Genomic DNA, 25,811 nt, shown 5'->3' with positions numbered 1-25,811 from the left:
TCAATGTGGCGATTTCTCAGAAAATTAGGAAACAATCTTCGTCAAAATCCAGCAATATCACTTTTGGATATATACTTAAAGGATGCTCAATCATACCACAAGGACATGTGCTCAACTATGTTCATAGCAGCTTTATTTGTCATAATCAGAACGTGGAAACAACCTAAATGCTCCCCAATCAAAGAATGGATAGGGAAAATGTGGTACATTTACACAGTGGAGTACTACACAGCAGAAAAAATAATGACATCTTGAAATTTGCAGGCAAATGGATGGATCTAGAAAACATCATATTGAGTGAGGTAACCCAGACCCAGAAAGACAAATATCATATGTACTAAGTGGTTTTTAGACATAAAGCAAAGAAAACCAACCTACAAATCACAATCCCAGAGAATCTAGACAATAATGGGGACCCTAAGAGAAATATACATGGATCTGATCTCCATGGGAAGTAGAAAAAGACAAGATATCCTGAGTAAATTGGGAACATGGGGACCTTGGGAGAGGATTGGCGGGGAGGGGAGATAAAGGGAGAGAGCAGAGAAAACTGTAGAGCTCAATAAAATTACTAAAAAGAGAAAAAAACTGAAAAGAGGCCTTGCTCTGCTGCCAGGTGTAGCTTTCAAGCACTAGGAAGAGTGAGGACCCTTATGAGTAGCTCACCTCCTCCCCTGCCCTGCCAGCACAGGAATGAGCTCTTGGCACCTGCTAGTGTGATGAGAGAAAAGCCCATTCAAAGTTACAAACTTTCCCCCATATATTTGGAACAATACGGTAAACGATATTTTCAAGGATGCATGTGGGCCTTCAATCCTGCCCCAGGGCTAGAAGAATAGCATGGGGAAGTTTTCAGTTGTGATATGGCCATCACAGGGTCTAAGTATCAAAGTCTTTGGTAGAAATAGAAAGCAATTCATCAGACAGTAGGCAGTAACCCTTCAGCTTTAGAAGTGTCATGACATCAGCTGGGTCTACAGTCAGTGCTGACTAAGAGCAGATTGACATGGAGAACATTCATTTTACTTTTGTCTTAATTTTGTCCACTTGTAGTAATCAAGTGTTGTGTTCCAGAAACAATAGCATCATTCCCCCCTTTTAGGTGTCTGGGATACAATAAAACAGATGCCAGAATCGATGTGATGAATACAGTCAAATGGCACAGTCATTTAGCATCTTTAATTACATAGCTTTTGGGGGTAAGGAGATTCCATATGCACACACATGCACACAAACAAATATACATGTATATATTTGTGTGTGTGTGTGTATGTGTATAGACATACACACATATAATCCGAAACTTCCTGTGAATATCTTATTTAGGGAGAATGATGTACAGTTAATATTATAATAAATCATAGGTGATTTCATCATACTACAGCAAAGAAGGCTGTGTCCCAATGGGAAGAATTTCTGACAGAGCAAAAAACCATTACAACAACTAATGGTTTTGATGTATTCTTTTAATAAGGAGTCAATTACTGTAGTCCATTTTTTTTTTTATGGAATAGAGTGTGGTTGAAGTTTATCAAAGCCACAGGTAAGCCAGCAGTGCTATGGTCCCTTCTCTCTTTTGGCTGGTGGCTGGTCTTAGAACTCTGAGTTAGTCTGTCATGTGACTGAGTCCATGATCAAAGGGCAGTCTCAAGACCCATGCCTTATGTCAATAGGATGGGGAATTTGAGAAGGAAGGGGCAAAACCTGGCATATGAGAAGAGAGGACTGGAGTTTCTCACAATCAGGAAACTAAGAAGAACAACAGCAGCAGCACAACATTGTCTTATTCCTATACCCAAAGAGCCGAGCATTGCTCCAGCCCTCTCAGAGAAGCTTCCTGTCATAGATGGAGATTTAAAAAGTGATTTAAGACAGGACAATGTGAAGTGAGTGGGTGAGAGACTTTTGAACACTCAGCACTAAATTGATCGAATCCTTCCTTTCAAGGTTCAGGGATCTATGTGGAAGAGAAGGTAGAAAGATTATAAGAGCCAGAGGTGGTGGGTGATGCCAAGGAAAAGGATCTTCCAGACAGAACAGGACTGATACACATGAGAACTCATGGAGACTGTGTCAGCACACAAGAGACCTGCACAGATTCCAACCAGACAAATTTCCAGCACTGAGGAAGGGGAAGGTGACACAAAGCCCCAACCCTATCCAAGAAGTTATTTGGAACTGATTACTTCTGGAAAATGGAAAACCAGTTTTGTTTTTTGTTTTTTTTTTTTCCCAGAGGAGTATCACTGAGTATATCATCCACACTCCAGGTCATGCCCCATACCCAAAAGTAGCTGGCCAACATGAAATGAACTCAAAGGTATTTATGTGTGTATGCTTTTTAGTTTTGGAGAGTTCCACAAATCATCCTTTACCTGGCACTGAGGTTCCGAGAGCGACAAACACAACTGCAGTCACGGAGTCTTTCAAGCCAATGGTGCAGCCAAAGTGGGAAGCCAGATCTCCGATGAAGGCTGTCAGGAGGCCAATCATGAGGATGGAGACGATGAAGCAGGCCCAGCCATTCCAGTATTCTGTAGGGGGAACGAAGGCAAACAGGACCTTCCAGAACACTGTGAGAAAGTGCATCACGTAATCAAAACAGGAGGGCAGCTTCTCCTCCCCACATTCATCGTCGTCGTCATCTTCCCCTAGAAAAGAAAATAAAGCAAAACATATTTCATTAAGATCCAGCTTCTAGAGATTTCTTCCATTCCCTTCATCTCCTTCTAGATGATTGTCACGCTCCTCTGAGCGACAGGAGGCCATCAGAGGTCACTGAAGCTGAGGGCTTTCTAAAAGTCAGTCATCATGAAACAATTATTGGTTGTGGTATTCCGAAACCATTTCTCTGTGGCTAGGTGGTCAGGGGTAAAAACTTACACAATCAATACACCCTCCATGATGCTCACATTACCTCCCAATGGGATTTGCCATCAGGACAATGAAAAAGATGTCTTGCCAACACGGAAAACTGAGAGAGAAGCCTTCCTGGAAGTTTGGACAAAGTTCTACAAGGGTTCTTCGCTTTGAGCTTAAAGTCTAATTGAAGATTGATAGTCGTGTGACTTCTATGGTGTGGCATTCAGTCAAGGCACCCAAGTGCAGCTCTGGGCCCTTTCTTCCACTCTAGATTCACCTCCCTTAATTATTTCCAACCCTGTCTTAGCCTACTAGTACTATCGGCATTTTGAAACCATCGTCACATTCTCTGGCTTTTAGAGCTAGGAGTGTGCCTCATATTCTCACCCCTCCGTCGTTCCCCTCCATCCATCAGTTAGAATGCCTCTCGCCCCTCTTCTGGCTGCCATGGTTCCACATACTCAGAACTTTGGATGAACGGTTCTTGGTGAGTTCCCTGAGCAACGGTACTTTGGAATGTACTAGAAATGCAAATTCTCAATTCATTGAATGTGACAAGAAATGTAGGCTTGGATAAACCCCCTTGTATGTTGACTGCTTATTCAACTTTGAAAGCTGCTGCCTTATCTAAAATTGGGCCTGTTCAATGTCCTCTCTTCTTCATTTGACGTGAGCCCTTTATACATTTTGTCTCTCTAGTATTTGGTTATCATTTCCATCACTTAGATAACTATTTCATATCCCTGGCATTTGGTACCATCTCCATCACTTAGATGACTAAGCAGCTGCTAACTGAAGGAATGCATGCATGAATTTCTACTGATTTTACATCACTGTGCAATTATGTAATATATGTACAAGTACTCCAGTTAAATCACATTTGAACACACATAGAAATGCAGGAGGCTTGCTAATTAAAAAGGCCAGGATGTTAATAACAATAACCTAAGAAATAGTCATATAAGTGACATAATTCATATTAAGTAAAGATAACCCCCATTTATGAGTTTTCAAATTATGATAGTGTCACTTTTCTCAGAGTGATAAGAAATACATGTTCATGGATTTGGGGACAATTTTTTAAAAGAAGCTTCTCTTTGAACATTTTGTTTACTTTCTCCAGCATTACCCGGAATTAACTTTACTTTGTTCCAACTAATGTGATTGACAGCAGGTGACGCTGGCAGCTCTCTGATTGTATGGTACAAGAATGCCAACACCAAGCAAACGCCTGTACTCTTTGTGACATAGTACAGGGTAAAGCCATCTGGGACAAAAAGTGTGGGAACCCCCTTAAACACACTCCAGCTTGGAGCAGAGAGTGGGTATCATGAAACTTGGAAAGCCAGATTGCCTGGGTTTCTCCTGACCATACAAGATTAGTGAGAGCCGGGCGGTGGTGGCGCACGCCTTTAATCCCAGCACTCGGGAGGCAGAGGCAGGCGGATCTCTGTGAGCTCGAGGCCAGCCTGGTCTACAAGAGCTAGTTCCAGGACAGGCACCAAAGCTACAGAGAAACCCTGCCTTGAAAAAACAAACAAAAACAAACAAACAAAAACCAAGATTAGTGAGAAAGTGATGAACCGCTCTTCCACAAGCACATGGTGCAGTTATTACATAAATAGTTTGATTGTAGAAAATGTGGCCTTGTCTTTGAGGCTTTGGTAAACTATTAGGAGAATGCGCCCATAAATGTACAGAATCAACTTTGGGGAATGCACAGGAGAAGAACTTGAGTCTGGTGGATTGACAGAGAATTCTGGAAGTGAAAAGGCATTGTTGATCTCCCAGGTTCATACTGTAGGAGTGAGAACACGTTTTTAGTAGCCTTTTCTGAAAGAAACTGCTTTTTAAATAAAAGCGTCTGAAATGGGTTGCACTCTACTCCTCCCTCCCAATCAATGCTTTGAAGCTCTAACCCCCATCCCTAGAATGTGATCTTATTGAGAGATAATGCCTCTGATCATCAATGTGAGATGATGTGCCAGGAAGACATTGAATCTGGGTATGGGGGCACAGTCCCGATGCTCATCCTTTGAGAGGCAGAGGCAGGAGTCAGAGTTTGAGGACAGCTGAGCTACACAGTGAGACCTTATTGCAAGTACATGTATATGTGTAAGCCAAGGGACTGCTTGGGAGAGCCAAACCGACTCACACCTTGATGCACAGAGAATAAATTTCTTCTGTTTAAGCATCAGTTTGTGGCAGTTTATTACGGCAGCCTTGGTCAACCAACAGCAGCTATTCGGAATCCTCCTATGATCACCTCTTAATGTCGGGGTACAAATATCATCATATCACACTGTAGCCACAACTATGCACAAATGCTGCACGCCACTTAAAAACAAACACTGCCCATACATTTAGGAAATTCCCCTGCTTCTTTACTTTATTTTCCTTTCTCTTATTTTTTATCCACTTCTCTTTACTCTGATTTTGCTCTAGATAAAACTGTGAAAGCTTCAGTTTTTTAGTTAATCTTAAGGTGTGAGGGAGACAAAAGCCATATTAGTTTTGTGCCTGACTTGTCCTTCCCATTTTCTGTAAGCATGTCCACCCGTAAGTTCTGCAAAAGCACCACAATTTCTGGTTATATTTCTTTTGTATCAGACCGTTCTCTTCCATATTTTAGGGCACTTATAATTTCTCAGGATATATGACGAAAATGTTTGGTAAACACTGAATTTCTATCAATCATCCACAGAAGCAAAGAACATTCTGCCTCTGCAAAGTTATTTATTGGGAATGATTAAGTCTCAAAGTTTAAAGAAGAACCAGAAAGCAGAGAATGAAACTTCTCAAAAGAAATGACACATGTAAATCAGGAGTAGATATTATTTTTATTTTGAAAGTGGAAATAATAACACCTTTCCCAGGAGGGCTGTTCAGACGAATAATTAGACAAATTGTATCAGGTTCCTGAGGATGCTTCAAGCTAATGATTATCACGTTGCGTATTATTATATCCTTCTACTCAGGCATACAGCTGTGTTTTTCCCATCATTATTTTATTGTGCAGTTAACATGCTGTTTCCTAAAAATTTTAAAACAAAATAGCATAAAGCACAGGGTGTAGTGGTGCACTCCTTTAATCTCAGGAAGCAGAGGCAGGTGGATCTCTGTGAGTTTGAGGCCTAGCTGGAGCTATGTAAACAAGACACTCTCTCAAAATCAAAAACCAAAGCATAAAGTATGTACAAGTGTGTGTGTGTATGTATGTATGTATGTATGTATGTATGTGTGTGTGTGAGAGAGAGAGAGAGAGGGAGAGAGAAAGAGAGAGAGAGAAAGGGAAAGAGAGAATATTCCCTAGCCTTCTAGTATTACAGAGAATCTTAAATATTGTCATGTTTAAATCTGATGGAAAATTGTCATGTATCTTACAATGTTTTAAAGTAGAACTGTGTCTTCATTCTTTTTTCCCTGGGATCTCACTGAACTTTATATACTTTAAGGATTAGCTGACAAGTCATGTAACGATTAAAAATGACCACTGGCTGCCGTGCATGCTGCACGATTATCCTGTCTTGGGGAAGGACAAGCGAGTATTAAGAGTGTCTATCACCAGCTGGACTATCCTTAAGAGTCTGTTTCTCATGAAGAGCTACGGAGCATTAGCCCTCTCCTCGATAACTTGGGAGCATCTTTTATTCCACAGCAGGAAGGACAGCCATCTGCTGGTTCTGTAGCCTGTCAGCGCAGGATTGCCTGGGGCTGCACATCCCTTCACATCCCTCCTCTGGGCTGGCATGGAGATAGACAAGTTGGTGGGGTTGCTTTTATAGGCTCTCAGTTAAATCCCTCTTATCGCAGAATCCTTTTCAGCTTTATAGATTCCACTAATGGAAAGATAAACAATCTGTGTCCCATTAATCCCTCCTGGAGCCTTAGAAGAAATGGCTTCGCTGATACACGTTGGTCTCCATAGATATAGCCATAAAAATAGCAAAATTATTAAATGTGCAGGTAGTGGAGACGGCTTCACTTCAACTATTGATGTATTAACAAGGCATTGGTCACTTCCCTGAAGGACAGAACAAGGGTATCATCGACTCAGTGGACCATGGGAGCTGGGCACAAGGCTTGCCACCAGCTGATACCTTATCTTCTACAGTAAACACATGTTTGTTGACATCCCTCCATAGACATGGGCCTCAAAGAGTGTGTTGTGAACCAGAAAAAGAAGCTGCCAGGATGAGCTGCACTTGAGTCAGAAATACTGCAGACCAATTTCTATTTCTTGGGAAGACACTTGTATTTCCCAGGCTTCAGATCCATGTCTGTCAAATGAGTTTGCTAACTGCCACATCACAGTGCTGCTTTGAAAACTGAGACAGGAAAGATCTGGGTCCTCGGTAAAAGCATGGGTCCTTCACAGACCTGTGCTATAGCCCAGAGTTGTTGTTTGCTGACTGGAAGTCAATAAATCAATCCAGCCCCAGCAGTCTGATGTCAATGATCTAGGTGCAGCTCAAGCGAACCATTGTCACCACTATTTCCTGAAACTGATTTTTTAAAAAGAGGGTGTGGGGAGAAGGGATATGTGGAGGTGCCTAGCTAGAGACAGATACCGAGCCAAAAAAAGAGTCTTTTTTCATACTGACTTTAAGGTGGGCATCGTTATTCTTATCCTACATAGGAAAAATCTCAAACTTGGGAAATTTAAATTTGTATTTTACAATAATCGTTTAGTTGGTAAGTTGGGTAAGTAACTAAGTTGTGATTTGATCTAACTGCCTGAGAGAGCATATTCCTACATGATGCCCTAATGAAACAACCAGGTTTAGCATCAATCACATACAGATTCTACCCTTTCATTGCCCTGTGCTAGCTATATACAATGCTGTGCCTTCTATGAATATGAAAATATTGGCCCACACAATCAATAACATTTGAATTCTAGTATTTTCAGACATCATTTTTATTTGCTGAGTCAGATGTATACTATTCTTTATATCTTTGGGGACCATGCACACAGGGAAACAAGCAAGGAAGGGATCACAGTGTGACCATTTTGGAATCTCTGCTTTGGAAAATGTCAGGTTCTTAATCCCATTTATAGTGGGCAAAGGTCAGCTTTCCAGTTCAGAACATATTAACCTTCATCTAACTCCGCATTCTAGAACCCAGGAAACTGCTTGAAGGGCCGTAAGTGTATATGTAAATCAGTTTGGGAGACACAGATGGCTGTTAGCCTGAGCTTGTGTCTGATCGTTCTAGTCCTCCACAGGTATACAGAGAGCTCTCTACTCCACCATATCAGAATCTTTTCTTCTTTTACAGCTTAACGTACAGAATCAAACTAGGTGCTCCTATTCCATTCTATTTTGATTTCCCATTGCCTGCAAAGGTTTAGACCTTTGAAATGGAAATCTTGATATGGAAAAGGCAAGAAAGCATAGCCATCAGCTCATCAGTTAATTCACCCTTTCTTTTCTACAGAGAGGGAGAACAGCTACAACAGCAGCAGCAATAACCATGGCAGCAACAGCCGCAGCAGCAACATCAACAACAGACACAGTGCAGCAATAACCGCAGCAGCAACAACCACAGCAGCAACAGCCTCAGCAGCAACATCAACAACAGACACAGTGCAGCAATAACCACAGCAGCAACAACCACAGCAGCAATAGCAACAACAGGAACAATAACAGCAATAACAGGAACATCAACACCATCAATAATAACAACAATAGCAACAATAAAACAACAGCAGTAGCAGCAACAACAGCAACAGCAAGAAGAGCCACAGCAGCAATAGCGACAACAACAATAATAACAATAAGAGGAACACCAGCAACAAAAACAATAACATCAATAACAACAAAACAACAGAAGCAATAGCAGCAATAGCAACAGCAGCAACAGCAACAGCAACCCAAGATTCAACAAGCCAAGCTTTATTTTTTTAATTGTGTATACCTGTGTATATATCTGTATGTCTAGCACATAAAGTTTGAGTTAAGTTCAGTTGCATTTTACTGTCTTGTTCTTACTATGATTTAATTTTCTTTTCCTTTACCCTTTTATGCACTTTTAAGTTATTTTTATTAAGAATAATCATCATTTTCTGGTCTTAATGTTTCTATGTATCACAAGTTCAGTGACCCCTCCCCAAAAAGCAAATCCTAGATAAACCTCTTGCTCTGGCTCTGGATCTGGATACTGACCATCATTCTCTTTAGCTTGCTCAGTGCGAACACAACTACATACGCTTGCAGGTAAAGGAGACGTTAAAGTTTTCTCCTAAGGAAACTTAGAAAGACACTTTCTTGTCGGAGAGAGGTCTTAAGAGTGAGTTTGCATCTTTTCAGATGTGTGAGCTGCTCAAGCACAGGAGAAACTGGAGCCATTTGCTTCTGTCATCCGAAACAAGTGGGCATTCCAGGAAACTGAACTTCAAGTTGGCCAGATTCAACCGGCTCCTTCATGTGGCTTCTTCTATAATAACCACTTTTTAAAGATGTCCATCAGTGTCAAACTTGAGTCAGCTATACCAGAGGACTCACAATTTCAGTCAGAATTTGGTGGTTCTGGTAGGCAGCTCAGGCTGACCTCCAGGCAGACAGTGTATATTTTCTTACTGCCTGAGCCCTGTGAAACCAAAGGTCCGAGAGAGACTCAGGTGTTACAAATGAATGTGCTCTCTCTCTCTCTCTCTCTCTCTCTCTCTCTCTCTCTCTCTCTCTCTCTCTCTTCAAGCTGATGGTACTGGAATTAGCATGGAGACCCTGGTCTTGGAATCTATGGTTACTAGACACTGGCACGCACAATAATTTCCGGGTCTCTTCTGGGATACAGTTCTCTCCAGTTTGGATCCTACTTTTTTCAACAAATGCACTGGATTCCAATATCATTGTCTATCAAATCTGAGTTGGAGATTTCTATAGCAGTTACACAACTGGCCTGATCGTGAGTAGAGAAGATGCTATATAGGCCCTCCTGATAAATTTCATCGGTTATTTCCAGGCCACAGGCAGCTATGGGGCATTCTTCTCTATAGGACCAGTGATTATTCTTAGGGAGTCAAGGGTCAGGTGGCCTGTGAAAATATTAGAAAGGGACTCCAAAAGAACCTCACCCTCAGTGTGTGAGCCTCAACCTTGTTTGAAACAAATGAGTCCCTGGGAGAGGCCTTCCAGGGACATCAGCCTGAGGTTTTTCCAGCTCTTATTAGCACGGTTGACACAAATGAAGAAACAGTTCATGTGCCGCAAATATTTCCCAGCCTGTAGCCACTGTCAAAATGAAAAATGGATCCACTAAGATGCTCCAGGTCTCCGTAAGTTGGATTATTAATGCAATGAAACTCTTAGGAGGGCAACACTGGCTGCTTGAGTTTCAGCATCTCCTCACTCCACTTCTCCTACACAATAACATCTTGGCATGTTCGGTTATGAGTGTTATTGCCTCTAGCTCCTATCCCCTCTATATTAGAGCAAGAATCTTGAAATTCAGTGTTTTCTAATAATCTATGAATTGCAGGATAGAAAGAATTCCAAGTTCCAGCAATAGAAACCCATTTCCTGCAGGCTCCAGTAACCTAAGAAACAAACCTTTGGCAAGTAGTACCCACACAGAGCAAATGCACACATCACCTGCTACTGTTGATGGTCTTGTTATGGCAGGTATACCAGGTTCTAAGACTGACCTGGGGGTCCTGTTAGCACTTTGGGAATATTAGCAGGAGTGTCTAAATTAACCTTCTAGAGAGAGGGAGGTTGAGATTGGAGGTGCTGTTGGGGCAGACATGACCCTGTTGTCAACAAACATTGATGTTACATCCCAGGCAAATGATCAAATTTACATGAAGGGTAGGTAAGTACCCAAGCCTCCCCTCAGACAGGGGAGCATGAAGGACACCCAGGGCCCCTAAGATGTGGCTGTAGTGAAGCTGTGGTACCCGCTCCCTCCAGGGACACTTGCTTCCATGCATATGGTAAATGAACACAACTCACCCCTTCACATTCCTGGGAGCCTAATAAGGCCATATTAATGAAAAAAAATTGAGGCTCTAAAGATGCAGATGACTTGCTTACAAGCTCTGAAATTCCTTCTGCTTCCTCATTTCCGTGACTATGAGATCCATTGTGTCCACAGGGGAAACTAATCTCTTTGTGCAGCAAACATTCATTCAGGTACAATCTAATCTCATCGGTTTTGTTTTGGGGAAGGTATAATTGAGAAATATCTGTCTTCTTTAAGTCCTGGAGTGATTTATAAAATGCTGAATTAGTCTTTGGGAGAATGGCTGGCTCCACTTTATTCTTAAGAATTCAGCTTTGCTATGAGGTTAATAGTTTATTTATTGGGGACCAAAATTCCCTTTTATTTCGGTTCAAACATCTTTCTTTCTGGTCACCAAGAAGGAAGAACTCCTGTCCTTCGGTGGTGACAACAACCTTGCTAGGACCATTTTCCTGATCCCAGGGCCACCTGGATGGACTGTTCTGGTCTTGACGTCACATGAGTCTATTGCTGACAAAATGGTGGTGTGAGTGAGTATCCAAGATTCTAATCCTGGCCTTGGTTTACACAATGCAAAGTGATTGCAATTGCTCAGGGCATCTTTCATCTTCATGCTCCTACCTCCTTCTCCCCAGTTGTCATTGTCAGTGAGATCTCCATAAATAGGGCCTGCCACTGAAAACAAGGCTCTGTCCATGATTAACATGGGCACGTCACAGAGTCCCTTTGTACCCTCATTTCCTCATTTCCTCCTTTGGATAAATGGGTAATAGGTACAACTAGCTATTTCTTTTGTGATGAGATTTTTAAAAATGTAAATGTGTGTGTGTGTGTGTGTGTGTGAGAGAGAGAGAGAGAGAGAGAGAGAGAGAGAGAGAGAGAGAGAGAGAGAACCTGGCTAGTTGAGAAAAAGCCCCTAAGGTGAGGTGTCCTGTGAGCTCAGAGAAAATAGCCATGTAAAGAGGAAAGACATTGCATGCAGAGGCGAAGTATGTGTCTGTGCATTGAGTGAGAAACGGCTTACAGGCTTGGAACTCCGGGAGGCACAAGCCAGATAAGATGGAAAGAGGGCTTATAGCTTCAGATTCAGAGTCTTAGGCTCAGGGTAAGAATCCAATATCCATGTCCCCATGTTGTTGAGTGGGCTTGGTGGCGCTGCACAGGAGCAGTGGGGACAGAAAACAGCTAGCCACCAAAGCGAAGTCTTTCACTGATCCGTGCTGCTATCACTTTGGGCCAGGAAAGTTCCAGTCTTTGAGTTCCACATATAGAATGTCTGCCTGACTGGTGAAGCCGGCATCCCACATTTCCAACAGGAAAATGAGAACACTGCTGTATGAGGGCAGCAAGAGCCTCGCGTCTGAAAGCTGCCTCTGTGCTGCCTGGGAGGAGTCTCTCTCTCTCTCTCTCTCTCTCTCTCTCTCTCTCTCTCTCTTTCTCCACCATCTTTATTAAATAGCAGAACACTGTTCTTTGCCATGATTTGGACCCAAGATGTTTTAACAAGAAAAAAGATAAAAACACTCAGCCAGAAATGATCAAAGACAAAAAAGGAAATATGTACGGGGTGTGGAGTGTGTATCAAAGTTGATTTAGGAAAGCGGCTTTTCATCGTAGGATCATAGATGACAAGATCCTCATCAAGAGAGCATGCTGTGAACAGCAAGAATTAGTGCTGTAGGTTGCTGTGGTATGGGTCGTTGCTCTATATAGTGTGTGTGTGGGGGGGTCTGTGCGCATGCAGGAGGTATGTTTCTTATGTTTCCCAGTTCTCCGGATAATACTGAAATGTTTCCTCCATGGAAACACTATACAAAGACTCCCACCGAGGGATGGGAAGTGCCCCTGTGTCTTAAACTCTGATGTGTAAGCGACAGCTAAATCTCTCTTCACATCGCAGTAGCCAGTGCCAACAAAAGAGCTACTGGATCCAGAGATGGGGCATTGTTAGCAGAGCCGAGCCTCTCTAGACAAAAGCCGCATTAGAGACATGACTTCAGGCTCAGGAAGGAGAGCGCTGACTCATTCGGGAGTCCTTCAGTGCAGTCTTTTCCTCAAGATTTTCATAATAGGCAATTTGAGAGAAAAACAGCTCAACAAGCCAATATTATTTTCTGAAAAAAAAAATCAGCTAATACATATCCAGGGGCTAGAAAAATAATTGCTCTGCCTCCTGTCTTCTGTACTTGCACCGCATGGTGGCTGGTCTGCCTGCCTTGTTCCAGAACAATGAGGGAAAGCTACTGGAGTCTTCATTTTTGCCTGTTACCGCTGACCGTTTTAAACTGATGGATACCATAAGGCTTCCATACTAGTACAACCTAACGTATCTGCACAAAGAGTTTCTGGAAATTGCTGTCCTCAGTGTTCTCTCGCTCATTCCTTCTACTTTCACTCTTTCTTGAGTAGGTTCATAATTATCAGCTAAATGGCAAGAACATTCCACCAACAACAGTGACAGAGAGTGTAATTTTAAATATGAATTGTTTGCATATTCAATCTGTACACACACATTTTTTCTGTTTACAAGTATGTACTTGTGTACTTCTATGTGCCATGTGCATATGGATTTTTGTAAAATTGTAGGATTACAGATGTCTCAAAGTATTCTTGAAGCACAGCATATGTGGAAGAAATTGTATATATTATATTTGTGCATATATCAAACGTATTAGTATCTACATTATATTTAATTTATATTATATATATATTAAATATGTACAGATATATTTAATTTCCTAGATCTGAAGCCGTAACATGCTTAGTACAAATCGTGCATCTGATGTCTGTGGTGACCTTTGATCAACTGTAACTACATAATTTATTTAACACATGCTCAAAGGTAGATATTCCATCTCCATTAAGGTGTTATTTCAAATAACAGAACTATGCAAGTTGATTGCCTATGAAGAATAATCCTTGGGGATTCCACCAATATTTCTGTTTCCTTCCTTCCTTCATTGTTTCTGTGTCTCAAAGGCAACTCATAAGGCCGTGTGTTCTATCGCTTCCATTCACAGCCCAGGAAAGCTAAAGGACTGACTTAGAGAAACGCAATGAGTTTATGCGGCTCTTTGACTATTTAAACTCAAGGGATCAAAGATGCTAAGGGTTTCAAGCACAAAAATTTAAGAATTAAGTAAGTTAAATGCAGTTTCTCTCACAAAGAATGTGTTCTAGCTATGTGCTGAGAGACGGGATCAGAGCTAAGGAAGACGGCAGCACTGCTAGCCACTCTTCACGTCCAGTAATTGTTACTCTATCAACACAAAACTGGGGAAGCCTGAGGGAATTTAAGGCATGAAGAATCTGTCTAGAGACTGTCATAAGTCACAGGGAAAGGCCAAGAACTTATAGAAGAGGCTGGTCAGTGACTCTTCTCAGAGTTTAAATAATCAACCTTACATCTAGGATCAGATGTAACAGAGCCCCAAAGTCATAGAGTCACTTTGGAAATCTCCTGGGTTCCTTTGGATGGGAACAAACCCGGAGTCTCTGTGAAATCCAGAAACTGATCTGTCCTTTCATTTTTAAATAATTGATTTATTTTTATTTTATGTACATTGGTATTTTGCCTACATGTATGTCTGTGTGAGGGATTCAGGTTCCTTGGAACTAGAGTTACAGACAGTTGTGAGCTGCTATGTGGAACTGAACCCGGGTCCTCTGAAGAGCAGTCAGTGCTCTTAACCACTGAGCCATCTCTCCAGTCTGATCTAGACTGTTTTGGAAGATTGACTTTTCATTCTAGTCATTCAGTGCATTTGTTTTAGACTTGCACATTTTTTTTCCCAAAACCCCAACTTCACAACCAAAAGACTTAGCCATTGCTAAACCTCCTTTTCTCGTCTCGCTTCACCTGACTTGCTACCAGTTAAGACATGACTAAGGGAGCCACATAGGGCCAAGCTCAATGCTTGCTGGGTATAGACTTGCAAAGGTGAGGTCCCATAAGCCAGTTGTCCTTTTCCACTGTGTGACACTCAGCAGCTAGGTCACCATCTGAGCCTCAGGATGTTCAGTCACACTGCTCAAAGTGCGGCCGCGATGAGCAGAGGCAATGCCTATAGATCCTCGGACTCGTAGTCGATAGCCAGATAAGTGAGAATGCTATTTAAGCAGAGTAAGTCAACCTTTAATTTGCTGACCCTTCACAGACTTTTTTTTAAAAAAACAAAACAATTGTATCAACCTTATCTCATAAAACTGGTTTCTTTGATTTTAGACAGAGAATATTTAAGAATTTATGATATTTAAGATTTTAGACAAAGGATATTTAAGAATCTTTGCAGTGTATGGGAAATAAGCAAAAATGATGCGCCCTCTTTTCTATTTGCCACGCTGTCCCACCGAGACTGTGTCAAACCTGAACAAGCAGGGTCATCTTTAACTACATAGGTAGGATTTGAAGGTGCCCTGGCACCAGCATGTGATGTAATGAGAACGTCCTCATGGTGTTATTTGATGACAGGGGCTTCTGGGAAGCGAGCTGATTAGACCGGACTGCCTGGAAATCCCTTGAAACTCATTTGAGGTTCCATTTTTATTATTTAGGACTTTTGGAGTGGGCCAGTCTTCAGGCTGGCAATTATTTAAGTCAATTACTGTCTGGGGGGCACTACTGAGTTGGTAGCTTTGGAAATTAAACACTTTGTTTTCATTGAGAACCCTCCCAATCCACCCAGCAAATCTATGGGCAAAGAACTGGAAAGAGCAGCGACCCCTACACTGTGCCAGTCTCCAGGTGCATTTGGCTATGTCCTGATGTGATCCATCCACCGTGACCTGTCTTCAGGCTGGGCACAGCAGCTACTTGAGCCAAACTGGGCTTATATTGAGTGATCTCTCATATACAGTGAAGTTTCCACCGGCCTTAGAGAATGCCAGTTAGGGAACCAACAGTTCTGCATCTTTATCATCTCAGTTAGTTTCCTCTGAGCCTAACTCAGGCCTATCTCTCCTCATCCTTTCTATACTGGGAAGAGAGACATACAATGTATCATTCTGTTCTGAATGTTTAATCTGGGGAAGGCAGGTGGGTAGGCAGGGAGTGTTTCTCCATAACAAAGTACAGTGTTACCAGGGAATACTGTTGGAATGGGATGGCCACTGATTGAGTTCCTAGGTCTCGGTATGGGATGGTACCTTAGTGCTAACCTGGCCTTGCCCTCTCATTCCTCTACTGATGAGACTCAACGTCAGAAAAATTGTATACTTGGTCAAGGATATGCTCAGAGGTTGAACCAAGATAGCAAGAAGGACTTTCTTTCTGGTCATTTTGAGAGCTCTCCCTTCTCTCTCATATTTATTTATTTATGTGTGTGTGTGTGTTTCTTTTCATTGTGAAAATGCCAATGGATGCTATGTAAAATGCACAAAGATCATATTTAAAATTATTTCAGAAAACTTTTTACTCTGGGTTTTTAAAGTTATCAGTGAAATAAAGGCTAATGGGCTACATTTCTTTCTTTTTTTTTAAGTCACAGATTATCAGGCAGTTAAGGTGTGCATTTATTGTTTGCACATCTGCACTTACGCACATGATCTATGTGTTGCCATGTGCATATTTTGTGTATACATACTCAGGCCTTAGGCCTTGCCCGTGAGTTCATACTTCACAAGGGAGATCTTCCTTAGCTGACCTATACCTCAGCACTGCCCCTCGCAAGTGTTCGTCTTGAGTTATAATATTTTTCTGATCTCAGTCTTCTTGTACATAAAATGTCATGTTCAGTACTCCCATGAAATGGGAAGTCCAACCAAGGTTGAACTACCTATACCTGTAAAAATTATGGTGAGTTCATGAATTAGGCATGTTTTTCTCCCCTTTACACACGAGGGAACAAAGATGAGGGGAAGGTATGCATGCGTGATAATCTGCTGAGTCACCCAGGGAGTTTTTGAAGGGGCAGAGTCACACACCTCCATCTGTGTGCATGGGTGGCCTTGCTATGACTTCCCACACCCTTCCTTAGCCAGAGGCTGAAGTGATGAATAGCAAGATGGAGGTTGTGGAAATGACTAGCATCTTAGTGGCTTTTACCCAGCTTATGTTTGCTCTGTATGCTGATATTCCTGCTTCCCCTATATGACGAAGACTTGATTCTTAAGACCAACCTAAAAGTGCTTCTCTGGATGGGGGAGCATAAAGAAAAAGGAAGAATGGGGGGTGGTGGAACGGAACTCAAGTTGGATAGGCAGTAAGTGCTAGCTTCATTGAGAAGCGCATGTGTGGACACGTCCTAAAAGTACCTGGTGGGACTGGGCTTGCCTTGAAATGTTTTGTCAGCCATTCAACTGCGGCACACGACTGCTTCTGGTATTCTACCCAGGAAGCAACAGAAGGAGAATTGCTGGAACATGACTGTTTAATCCCTTCCTAATCTTCGGAATCTCTTGAGTCTTTCAGCTCTTCAAATACTCAACAGTCAGAACTTGGTGAGCAGATATATCATGGTCAGAGGAAGCCCAGATACTGTGCTGTGCAGTTCAGGCAGGTAGGGAACAATGTTATCAGCTAGTTACTTTGAAATGAGTTTTGATATAGTTAATAAGAAGAGAGAGACAGAAAAGAGAGAGAGAAGCCAAATTCCATTTACAAAATTATTACTTTTGTTTCGCAAGACACATAGATTCAATTTTGCACAGAAAATTGCTTGGGAAGAAAAGACTCTCGGCAGAGCCCTTCAAAGACAATTTAATATTTTTAATAAGGAAAATCTTTCTGATTCTCAACTATTTAGCCATGAAATCTTAAAAATTCAATGAAAGTCTGCCTTCAATAAATGCTGCTTTACAAATTTTATTGTCTGTTTAACAACCTGAGAATATTAGCATTCCCAAGGCACTTAAATTCAGTTATAATTACAAACACTGCACTTTGAAAACTGTCTTTCGTGTAATTTAATGTAATTTAGTGCCTATAAACTATTTGCTTATTTTTCAGATCTTCTTTATCTCAAAATTGTAAATAAGGTCAATTAGCTCAGGAAAAGGCAAGTTTCTAAACATTGTCTGTCTCTAAGCAGTCATTTATAAACATACACATGAATAAGACACATGCACACATATGCATAAAAAAACCCATAAAGTTTGGGAGATTTTGCATGTCACTAATTAACTATTTTGAAAAGAACTGAAAGCAGGTGAGTTGTCACACACATGTAATACGCTTGGAAGGATGCAAAGCTTCAGGCTACAGGATGAGTTCAAGGCTAGAGTGGGCAAGTTATTTGAGATGCTGCCTCAAAATTTAAAAAAAAAAGGCTAGGAATATAACTCAGTGTGTTGTAGAGAGCTTGTCTAGCCTATCTAACACCCTATGTGCAATATTCAGTAATACACATACACACACACACACACACAGTGCTGGAGTTAAGACTCATTATAGAATGGTGATAGCATGCTATCAGGAGAAGTGACAGAGCTATTCTATCCACGAAACTGATGGCAGCAGCTTTCCTTACATTGAAACTTTGTCTCTTGAGACAGCCACTGGCACATGGTGGCTTTTCTCAGCAGACCACAGCTCAAGATCAGGAGTGGGGAGATGGGTCAGCTGTAGAGGGCTGAGTGGGCAAGTGTGAGGATGGGAGTTGAATACCCAGCACCCATATCAAAAGCTGGGAAAGGTGCTTGTAATACCGGCACCAGGGAGGCAGAGGCAGATGCATCCCAGGGGCTTGCTAGCCAGATAGTCTAGCTGAATCAGTGAGCTCCAGGCCCAATGAGAGACCTTGCTTCAAAAAATAAGGTACAGAGTGATTAAGAAAGACATTAGGACATGGGTTGTTGGCCTTCAAATGTGCACACATATGTGCACACATCTACACACACACACAGACACACAGACACACACACACACTGCCTTCTAGAGCCGAGTTGTGTCTCTGAACTATGTAGACTCTTCCATCTATACAGTAAGGACAACCACTGGACGTGCTACATGGGAATCAGAAGGGATTTCTTCAGTGTCTACAACTGTAATTCCAGCACTCTTAATGAAGGAATTATCAACTTCTGTATACTTGTTTTTCTTCATACCTAAGCATCAAATGCATGGTTTTGGCCTTGTCCAAATACTCCCCTTGTCACATAATCCCCCTCACATTTTGACAGTGCACTGAGTCATTAGCTTAAGGCAGTCTTGAAGTAATTGGCACACTTGCCAAAAGCTACTAAAATATCTAAGAACACGAAGCCACTCTGTTGCTAGGAAAGCAAATCTGCTCTTAAATGGTCTACTGATGGAATTATGGGGGTCACCTGCACACTCCCTGTCTCCCTCCACACTCCCAGTGTTCTCTAGCCGAAGCTTGTGATCAGACACCCATGAACTATGTGTCTTATTTGCTCTCTCCTACACTAGAAAAGTTAAGTTCCTATACTAGAATTTTAGCAGTAGTATCTGTCTATTCCATTTGCCCCTATAAGAGCATTGACAGACACAGAAAGACCAGGGGCTGGTAACCAGCACACAGCCATTACACAAATGCTTGTATATCCACAGCTAAAGAAGACCCGGATTCTTCTGGACAAGCTTCAACATAGTGTTATGTTGTCTTTCATGTTGCAATCTGAGTGCCTCAAAGCTCCGTAACAATTTGGTCATTTTTGACACTTCCTACTACTGCGTCAGTGTTAGTATCTGCTCAGTTCTTCTGGGCAGAGGGAAGTATGCTCCTGTCTCAGGTACTAATCTTGGATTTCTAGAAAAACATAAGCTTCCCAAGGGGTGCTTCCATCTCCTTCTATTACTGCTGACATGAAAGGTTTCAATCCACTCTCCTAATAGTATTCTACTGTTTAGTGCTCATACATTCCCACTGTATACTTGACTGCAAGAAACCACAGCATGGTGACGGCCAGCACTAGCAATAAACAACTACACTTTAAAAACAAAACAAAACAAAACACTCTCTGTTCCCACATCAGAAGGGAGATCCATCCAAGTGTTCTGTGGCAGTTGGAAAGAGTAGTCTGTGACAGAAGCTACAACCTATCTGCTGGTGATGATGCTGTTGCCATATTTTACAGTTTGGGAATCACCCGCTGCTTCGAAACCCCTAGCTCTGTTGACTGGTTGCAGTGAGATTTGGGGGAAAGAACTAGTGTAAGTGGAGGAAAAGAGCTGAAAAAAACAAAAACAAAAATGCAAGCCAGTGTTTCTCTGATGAACGCCAGTGATTCCCTCTGTGTCTGTACACAGGGAGAGTGGACAAGGATTGGCAGCATAGGAAGGGTGGCACTCTTTCTTTATTTCTTACCCTCGGGTCCATTTTGCAGGATATTCCTAAAGAAAACCCCATACTTTGCTCGTAGAGGAAGAACCACAACATGCTTCAGTGTGCACCTCAGAGCCAGCGCAAACACTAAGATGTTCAATGCCTTGGGGGTGGATGCAAAATGATGCCAGCAGTGAGAGAAAGGTCTCAATATCTTTTTTTTTCTTCCCATGAACTTGCTCCTTTTTGATCTCCCCTTGGCCAATGTGTGCTGCTTTCAGTGATCCAGACAAATTCCTTATGATTGGTTAAATGGCAAACTAAGGCACAAATGGGTTTAAATTTATCCTGTCTACCCTCCAAAGGGAACGATAAATGGATACAGGTAAGTATAGGGATAAGCCCCACCCACTGGGGACATGTTCACCTCGGGCTAATGTTTACTGATAAATCTGCGAGATCCCAGCAACCCTTTTTTTCTGCTTTCCTGTTCTCCGCGGGAACCTGTGGTCCCGCAAGTCGATTTCCCCATTAAAGCTGTATATATTTTTATAATCTGTCTGCATTCATTTACGTTGTTACATTTTGGCGTCCAACATCGGGCTATTTTGCCCCCGCCCCGGCACGGGGGGGGGGGGGCGCAAGCTCAAACTTTCCCAGCCTTTGCGAGCAAGTTAGCTACCGGAGCTCAGGAAGTGCGATTGGGCGAGCATAGCCTGCTAGCTTTCACAGCGTGCTCCCGACTCGCTTTCCCTTCCCCCACTCCAGGCCACGATACAGTCGCAGAGCGGTGACCCCCACTTGGCTCCTTACACCTAGCCTGTGGGCCTGCCCCTTCTTTCAGACTTACTCAGGCCAGAGTACGTTAACTGCTCCCTGCCTGCCTTGGCTAAGCGCCACTGCCTGAATTAACGGAAGCACCTACAGTTTTGAAACAAAAGCTGCCACAGCAGCAGACAAAGTGACCCCTTCCACGACCAATCTAACTTCTCAGGCAGTACAATAATTTTCGTTTTGAGTTAATTGTTTCAGACCAGCTCTGGCCTAGACCACGTGGACTCATGTGCATTTCTTTCGCCACCACTGGCAGGAAAACGTCATTACAGGTAAATAATTTTCTTTTATAAATAAGAAAAATGTCTGAAAACATTACCATTCAAGACTTTAACAGCCTTTTCAATTGTACCATGTGGGAGATTTTACAAGAAGTGTCTGTCAGCCCACAGATATGGATCGTTCTGGGATTTGTAGTTTTCATTGGTACTATATGGTTTGATAATAGAAATATGATAAAGTCTTTACGAGATGAGGTTGAACGCTTAAAAACAATTGAGAATGACAACAATCTTCTCAAGAATCAGTTTGAAGTTCTCCAGACAGAGAACAGATCTTTGTTTAACACAACTCGACAAACTGCACAAAATTTAGAAGAGGTACAGGCTGATGTTAAGGAGAAATTCATTACTATGGAAGAGGGAACACCTGATTTGGATCGTAAGCTTCAGTCCCTTTCAGTAGGAACTGAAACATTAACTGAGAGAATCAAAACTGCTGAATGTGACAATCGGATTTTATCTAAAGCTTATGACAGGTTGGCGGAAAGATTGTCAATACAAGAAGGCACGGTTTATGCTATAAAAAATTATGTCCAAAGATGAGATGTTATCTCTAATGGACAAACTTCATACTTTAGAATCCTCAATGATGGCTTTAGAACATAATTCTGGACAGGAGATTCATACATTGCAGAAGGCAATGGTGAATAGAATTGAAAAGATTGAGGAATTTCTAAATTCTGATGAAGAAGAGCAAAAGGTAGAAAGGCAAATTTTAACTACATCTGTGGGTAAATTTCTCTGGGACAATTCCCACAAAGCTCTACCTACAGTTCTACCTGCCTTTCCAGTAGTAACAACAGAGAAAGTGGTTGGTTCCAGAAACCCTTGGGTCATCAAGGAAGATACATGGGAACCTGTCCGTATGAATGATCTCAAAGAAATTAAACAGGCTGTAATGACTTTTGGGATGAATGCCTCTTTTGTTAAAGAGATGCTAAGATCTTGGGCCACAACAAACAAAGTCATGCCCTCTGACTGGTTACAGCTGAGCTCTGCTGTACTTGAGAGTGGACCGCAATTGATATGGAAATGCTTATTCAGGCAAGAGGCTAGACTTTTAGAACAGCAGGAAAGAGCAAAGGGAATTGAGATTTCCCTAGATCAAATTCTAGGAGAGGGGCTCTTTTCCGACCCTCAGGAACAAGCCAATTTGGATGAAAACATACTCTCCTTGTGTACTACAGCAGCCTTAAGGGCTTGGGACAGGGTGCAAGACCCAGGACAGAGAATGGAATCATTTGTCAGAGTTAAACAGGGTCAGAGAAAACACTTTAGTGACTTTTTACAAAGACTAACTAAAGCTGTACAAATAGGGATATCTGACCCAGAAGCAAGATGTATAATGATCGAGTCTTTGGCTTATGAAAATGCAAATGTGGAATGCAAAAGGATTTTGGGACCTTTAAAGTTCAGATCAGCGCCATTGGAAGAATGGGTCTTGCATACACTAGATGTTGATAGATTTGACTATGGCACTGAAGCATGGGTAGAAGAAGTAATTTCCAATGGTAAAAGGAGACATCAGAATACCAAATGTTTTAATTGTGGCAAAATGGGTCATATGAAAAGGAATTGTAGACAACAGATTTTTCAGAAATAATAATAATGCATCTTCTAGAAATAACAGAAATAGGAGGACTCAGCCTTCAGGTTTATGTAGAAGATGTGGAAAAGCAGACATTGGATGAATGAATGCAGGTCTACAAGAGATAGACAAAGCAACCTGATACAGATGGGAAACGTGAGAGGGGAGGCCTCACAGGCCCCCATGGCAAACATGGTTCAGTCATTTCCAGTTTCTTCAGAGAACATGCCTCATCAGGACAATTAGGAAGCCCCATGCCTACTGTTACAAGCAATAATGATCAGAAAGATGAGTTCTGTGTGTATTGGCAAACTTCTATAAATGATCAAAGACCAAAGCTAAGAGTGTGTGTAAATGGCATTTTTATTACTGGCCTGCTGGACACAGGTGCGGATGTAAGTATCATTACCCCAGAATCTTGGCATCCGTATTGGCCTCTTCAGAATGTAAATGTTCAGCTCCTGGGAATTGGAACCCTATCTCGAGTAAGGCAGAGCACGAGATGGATTGAATGTATAGGACTAGAGGGACAAATAGGAAAATTAAGGCCATATGTAGCCAATATTGCAATGAATTTATGGGGTCGTGACCTATTACAACAATGGAATACCCAAATTAACATTCCTGCTACTTCTAGAGCCTATATTTCTGAGAATAATATTAAAAGATATTACAAATGGAGAAAAACGGCCATTCGGGCTGTACAAGAACAAGCAATTGATGTCCCTTCAGAGATACGAACAGCCTTGCCTCTAAAATGGTTGACTGAGAAACCAATATGGACAAAGCAATTGCCTTTAGCTGAGGAAAAGTTACAGGCTTTAGAACAGTTGGTACAAGAACAATTAGATGCTGGACATATAGAAGAATCTACCAGCCCTTGGAATTCTCCTGTATTTGTGGTTAAGAAAAAAATCAGGTAAATGGAGAATGGTGACAGATCTCAGGGCTATCAAGGTTATTCAACCTAAGGGCCCTCTGCAATCTGGAATTCCTTTGCCCTCTTTATTGCCAAAAGGATGGCCTCTCATAGTTATTGATTTAAAGGATTGTTTTTTCACTATACCTTTACAAAAAAAAAAAGATAGAGAAAAATTTGCCTTCACAGTGCCTACTTATAATAATTCTCAACCTTCAAGGAGGTACCACTGGGCCGTCCTCCCCCAGGGTATGTTAAATAGCCCCTCCCTGTGCCAATATTTTGTGAATCAACCATTGCAAATAATATACAAGAAATTTCCAAAATCGATAGTATATCATTATATGGACGACATTTTATTATCTGATTCAAACATGGATACCTTGAACAGACTGTTTGAAGAAATAAAAATACTTTTACCTAAATGGGGATTACAAATTGCTCCTGAAAAGATTCAGAAGGGAGATTCTGTTAATAATTTAGGTTATAAAATAGGTTTGCAAAAATTAAGACACAAAAGGCACAAATTCAGAGAGATCACCTACGGATTCTTAATGACTTTCAAAGACTGTTAGGTGACATTTCCAGTCTACGGCCAGCTATTGGGATAACACCTGATCTAATAATTCATTTGAACAAAACCTTGGATGGTGACAAAGATTTAAACAGTCCCAGAGAATTAACAGCTGAAGCAGAAAAGGAACTGACAATGATTGAGGAAAAATTACAACAGGCACATGTGGACAGGGTGAATCCAGAGCTCGATTGTATTCTTGTCATACTACCATCAAAAATTTCCGCTACAGGAATTTTAATGCAGAGAGATGATATTATCTTGGAATGGATCTTTTTCCCACATAAACCAAGTAAGAAACTAAAAACTTATGTGGAAAAAGTCTCTGAGTTAATTATAAAAGGCAAGTTGAGACTTCGTCAACTAGCAGGCATAGACCCAGCAGAAATTATAGTGCCTTTCACTGCTGATGAACTAAAGAAATTATGGGAAGATAATGAACCATGGCAAAGAGCTTGTGCTAATTTTTTGGGAGACATTAATAACAACCATCCAAAAAGCAAGAGGCTTAACTTCATAAAGAGAACTTCTTGGATTCTTCCTCGAATTGTCTGTGATGCTCCAATAACTGGAGCCCGTACATTCTATACTGATGCCAATAAATCAGGGAAGGCAGGTTACAAATCAGAAGATTTGGGTAAGGTGGAACAAAGTCCTTATGATTCTGTCCAGAAGGCAGAATTATATGCCATTCTTATGGTGCTAAGGGATTTTAAAGAACCTATTAATATAGTTACTGATTCACAATATGCAGAAAGAGTTATTTTACATATTGAAACTGCTGAATTTATACCTGATGATACAGAACTAACCTCTTTGTTTATCTAGGTGCAAGATTTGATTAGGAACAGGCTTTGCCCTATGTACATAACACACATCCGATCCCATACGGGTCTGCCAGGTCCTCTAGCACAAGGTAATGCAGAAATTGATCAATTATTGATTGGTAGTGTGCTACAAGCCTCTGAATTTCATAAAAAACATCATGTTAATAGCAAAGGTTTGAAGAAAGAGTTTTCTATTTCATGGCAACAAGCTAAGGAGATTGTAAAGAAATGCCCTACTTGCTCTTTCTATAACCAAACGCCACTGCCTGCAGGGGCTAATCCAAAGGGCACCCAAAGGAATGAAATCTGGCAGATGGATGTGTTCCACTTTGCAGAATTTGGCAAATTAAAATATGTTCATCACACCATTGACATGTATTCAGGCTTTCAGTGGGCAATGGCTTTAAGTTCAGAAAAAGTTGATTCAGTAATCACTCATTTATTAGAAGTCATGGCTGTCATGGTATACCTACACAAATAAAGACAGATAATGGTCCTGCTTATGTCTCTAGGAAAATGAAATGGTTTTTTAATTATTACAATATCAAGCATGTTACAAGTATACCATACAATCCTACAGGTCAAGCAGTCATAGAAAGATCAAATCGAACTATAAAGGATATGTTGAACAAACAGAAATGGGTGGAAAACACCCCCAGAAATAGATTACATAATGCTTTGTTAACCTTGAATTTTCTCAACACTAATGAGAAGGGAACATTGGCTGCAGAAAG

The 25,811-nt window shown here is 41.5% G+C and overlaps 1 protein-coding gene across 8 annotated transcripts in view; it reads right to left on the bottom strand.

Annotated features, from left to right (window-relative positions):
- Slc8a1 (solute carrier family 8 member A1) overlaps nt 1–25,811 on the bottom strand; it is a 369,285-nt gene that overhangs the window by 26,177 nt on the left and 317,297 nt on the right. For all 8 annotated transcript variants that reach the window (XM_057762222.1, XM_057762248.1, XM_057762235.1 and 5 more), the window contains one exon: nt 2,376–2,651. In XM_057762222.1, the coding sequence (XP_057618205.1) occupies nt 2,376–2,651 (276 nt within the window). The remainder of the gene's footprint in view (nt 1–2,375; nt 2,652–25,811) is intronic.

This window comes from Chionomys nivalis, chromosome 1 (assembly GCF_950005125.1).
Source record: "Chionomys nivalis chromosome 1, mChiNiv1.1, whole genome shotgun sequence".
Classification (NCBI taxonomy): Eukaryota; Metazoa; Chordata; class Mammalia; order Rodentia; family Cricetidae; genus Chionomys; species Chionomys nivalis.
The sequence above is the reverse complement of the archived record's forward strand: the minus strand, read 5'-3'. Positions and strand labels throughout refer to the sequence as shown.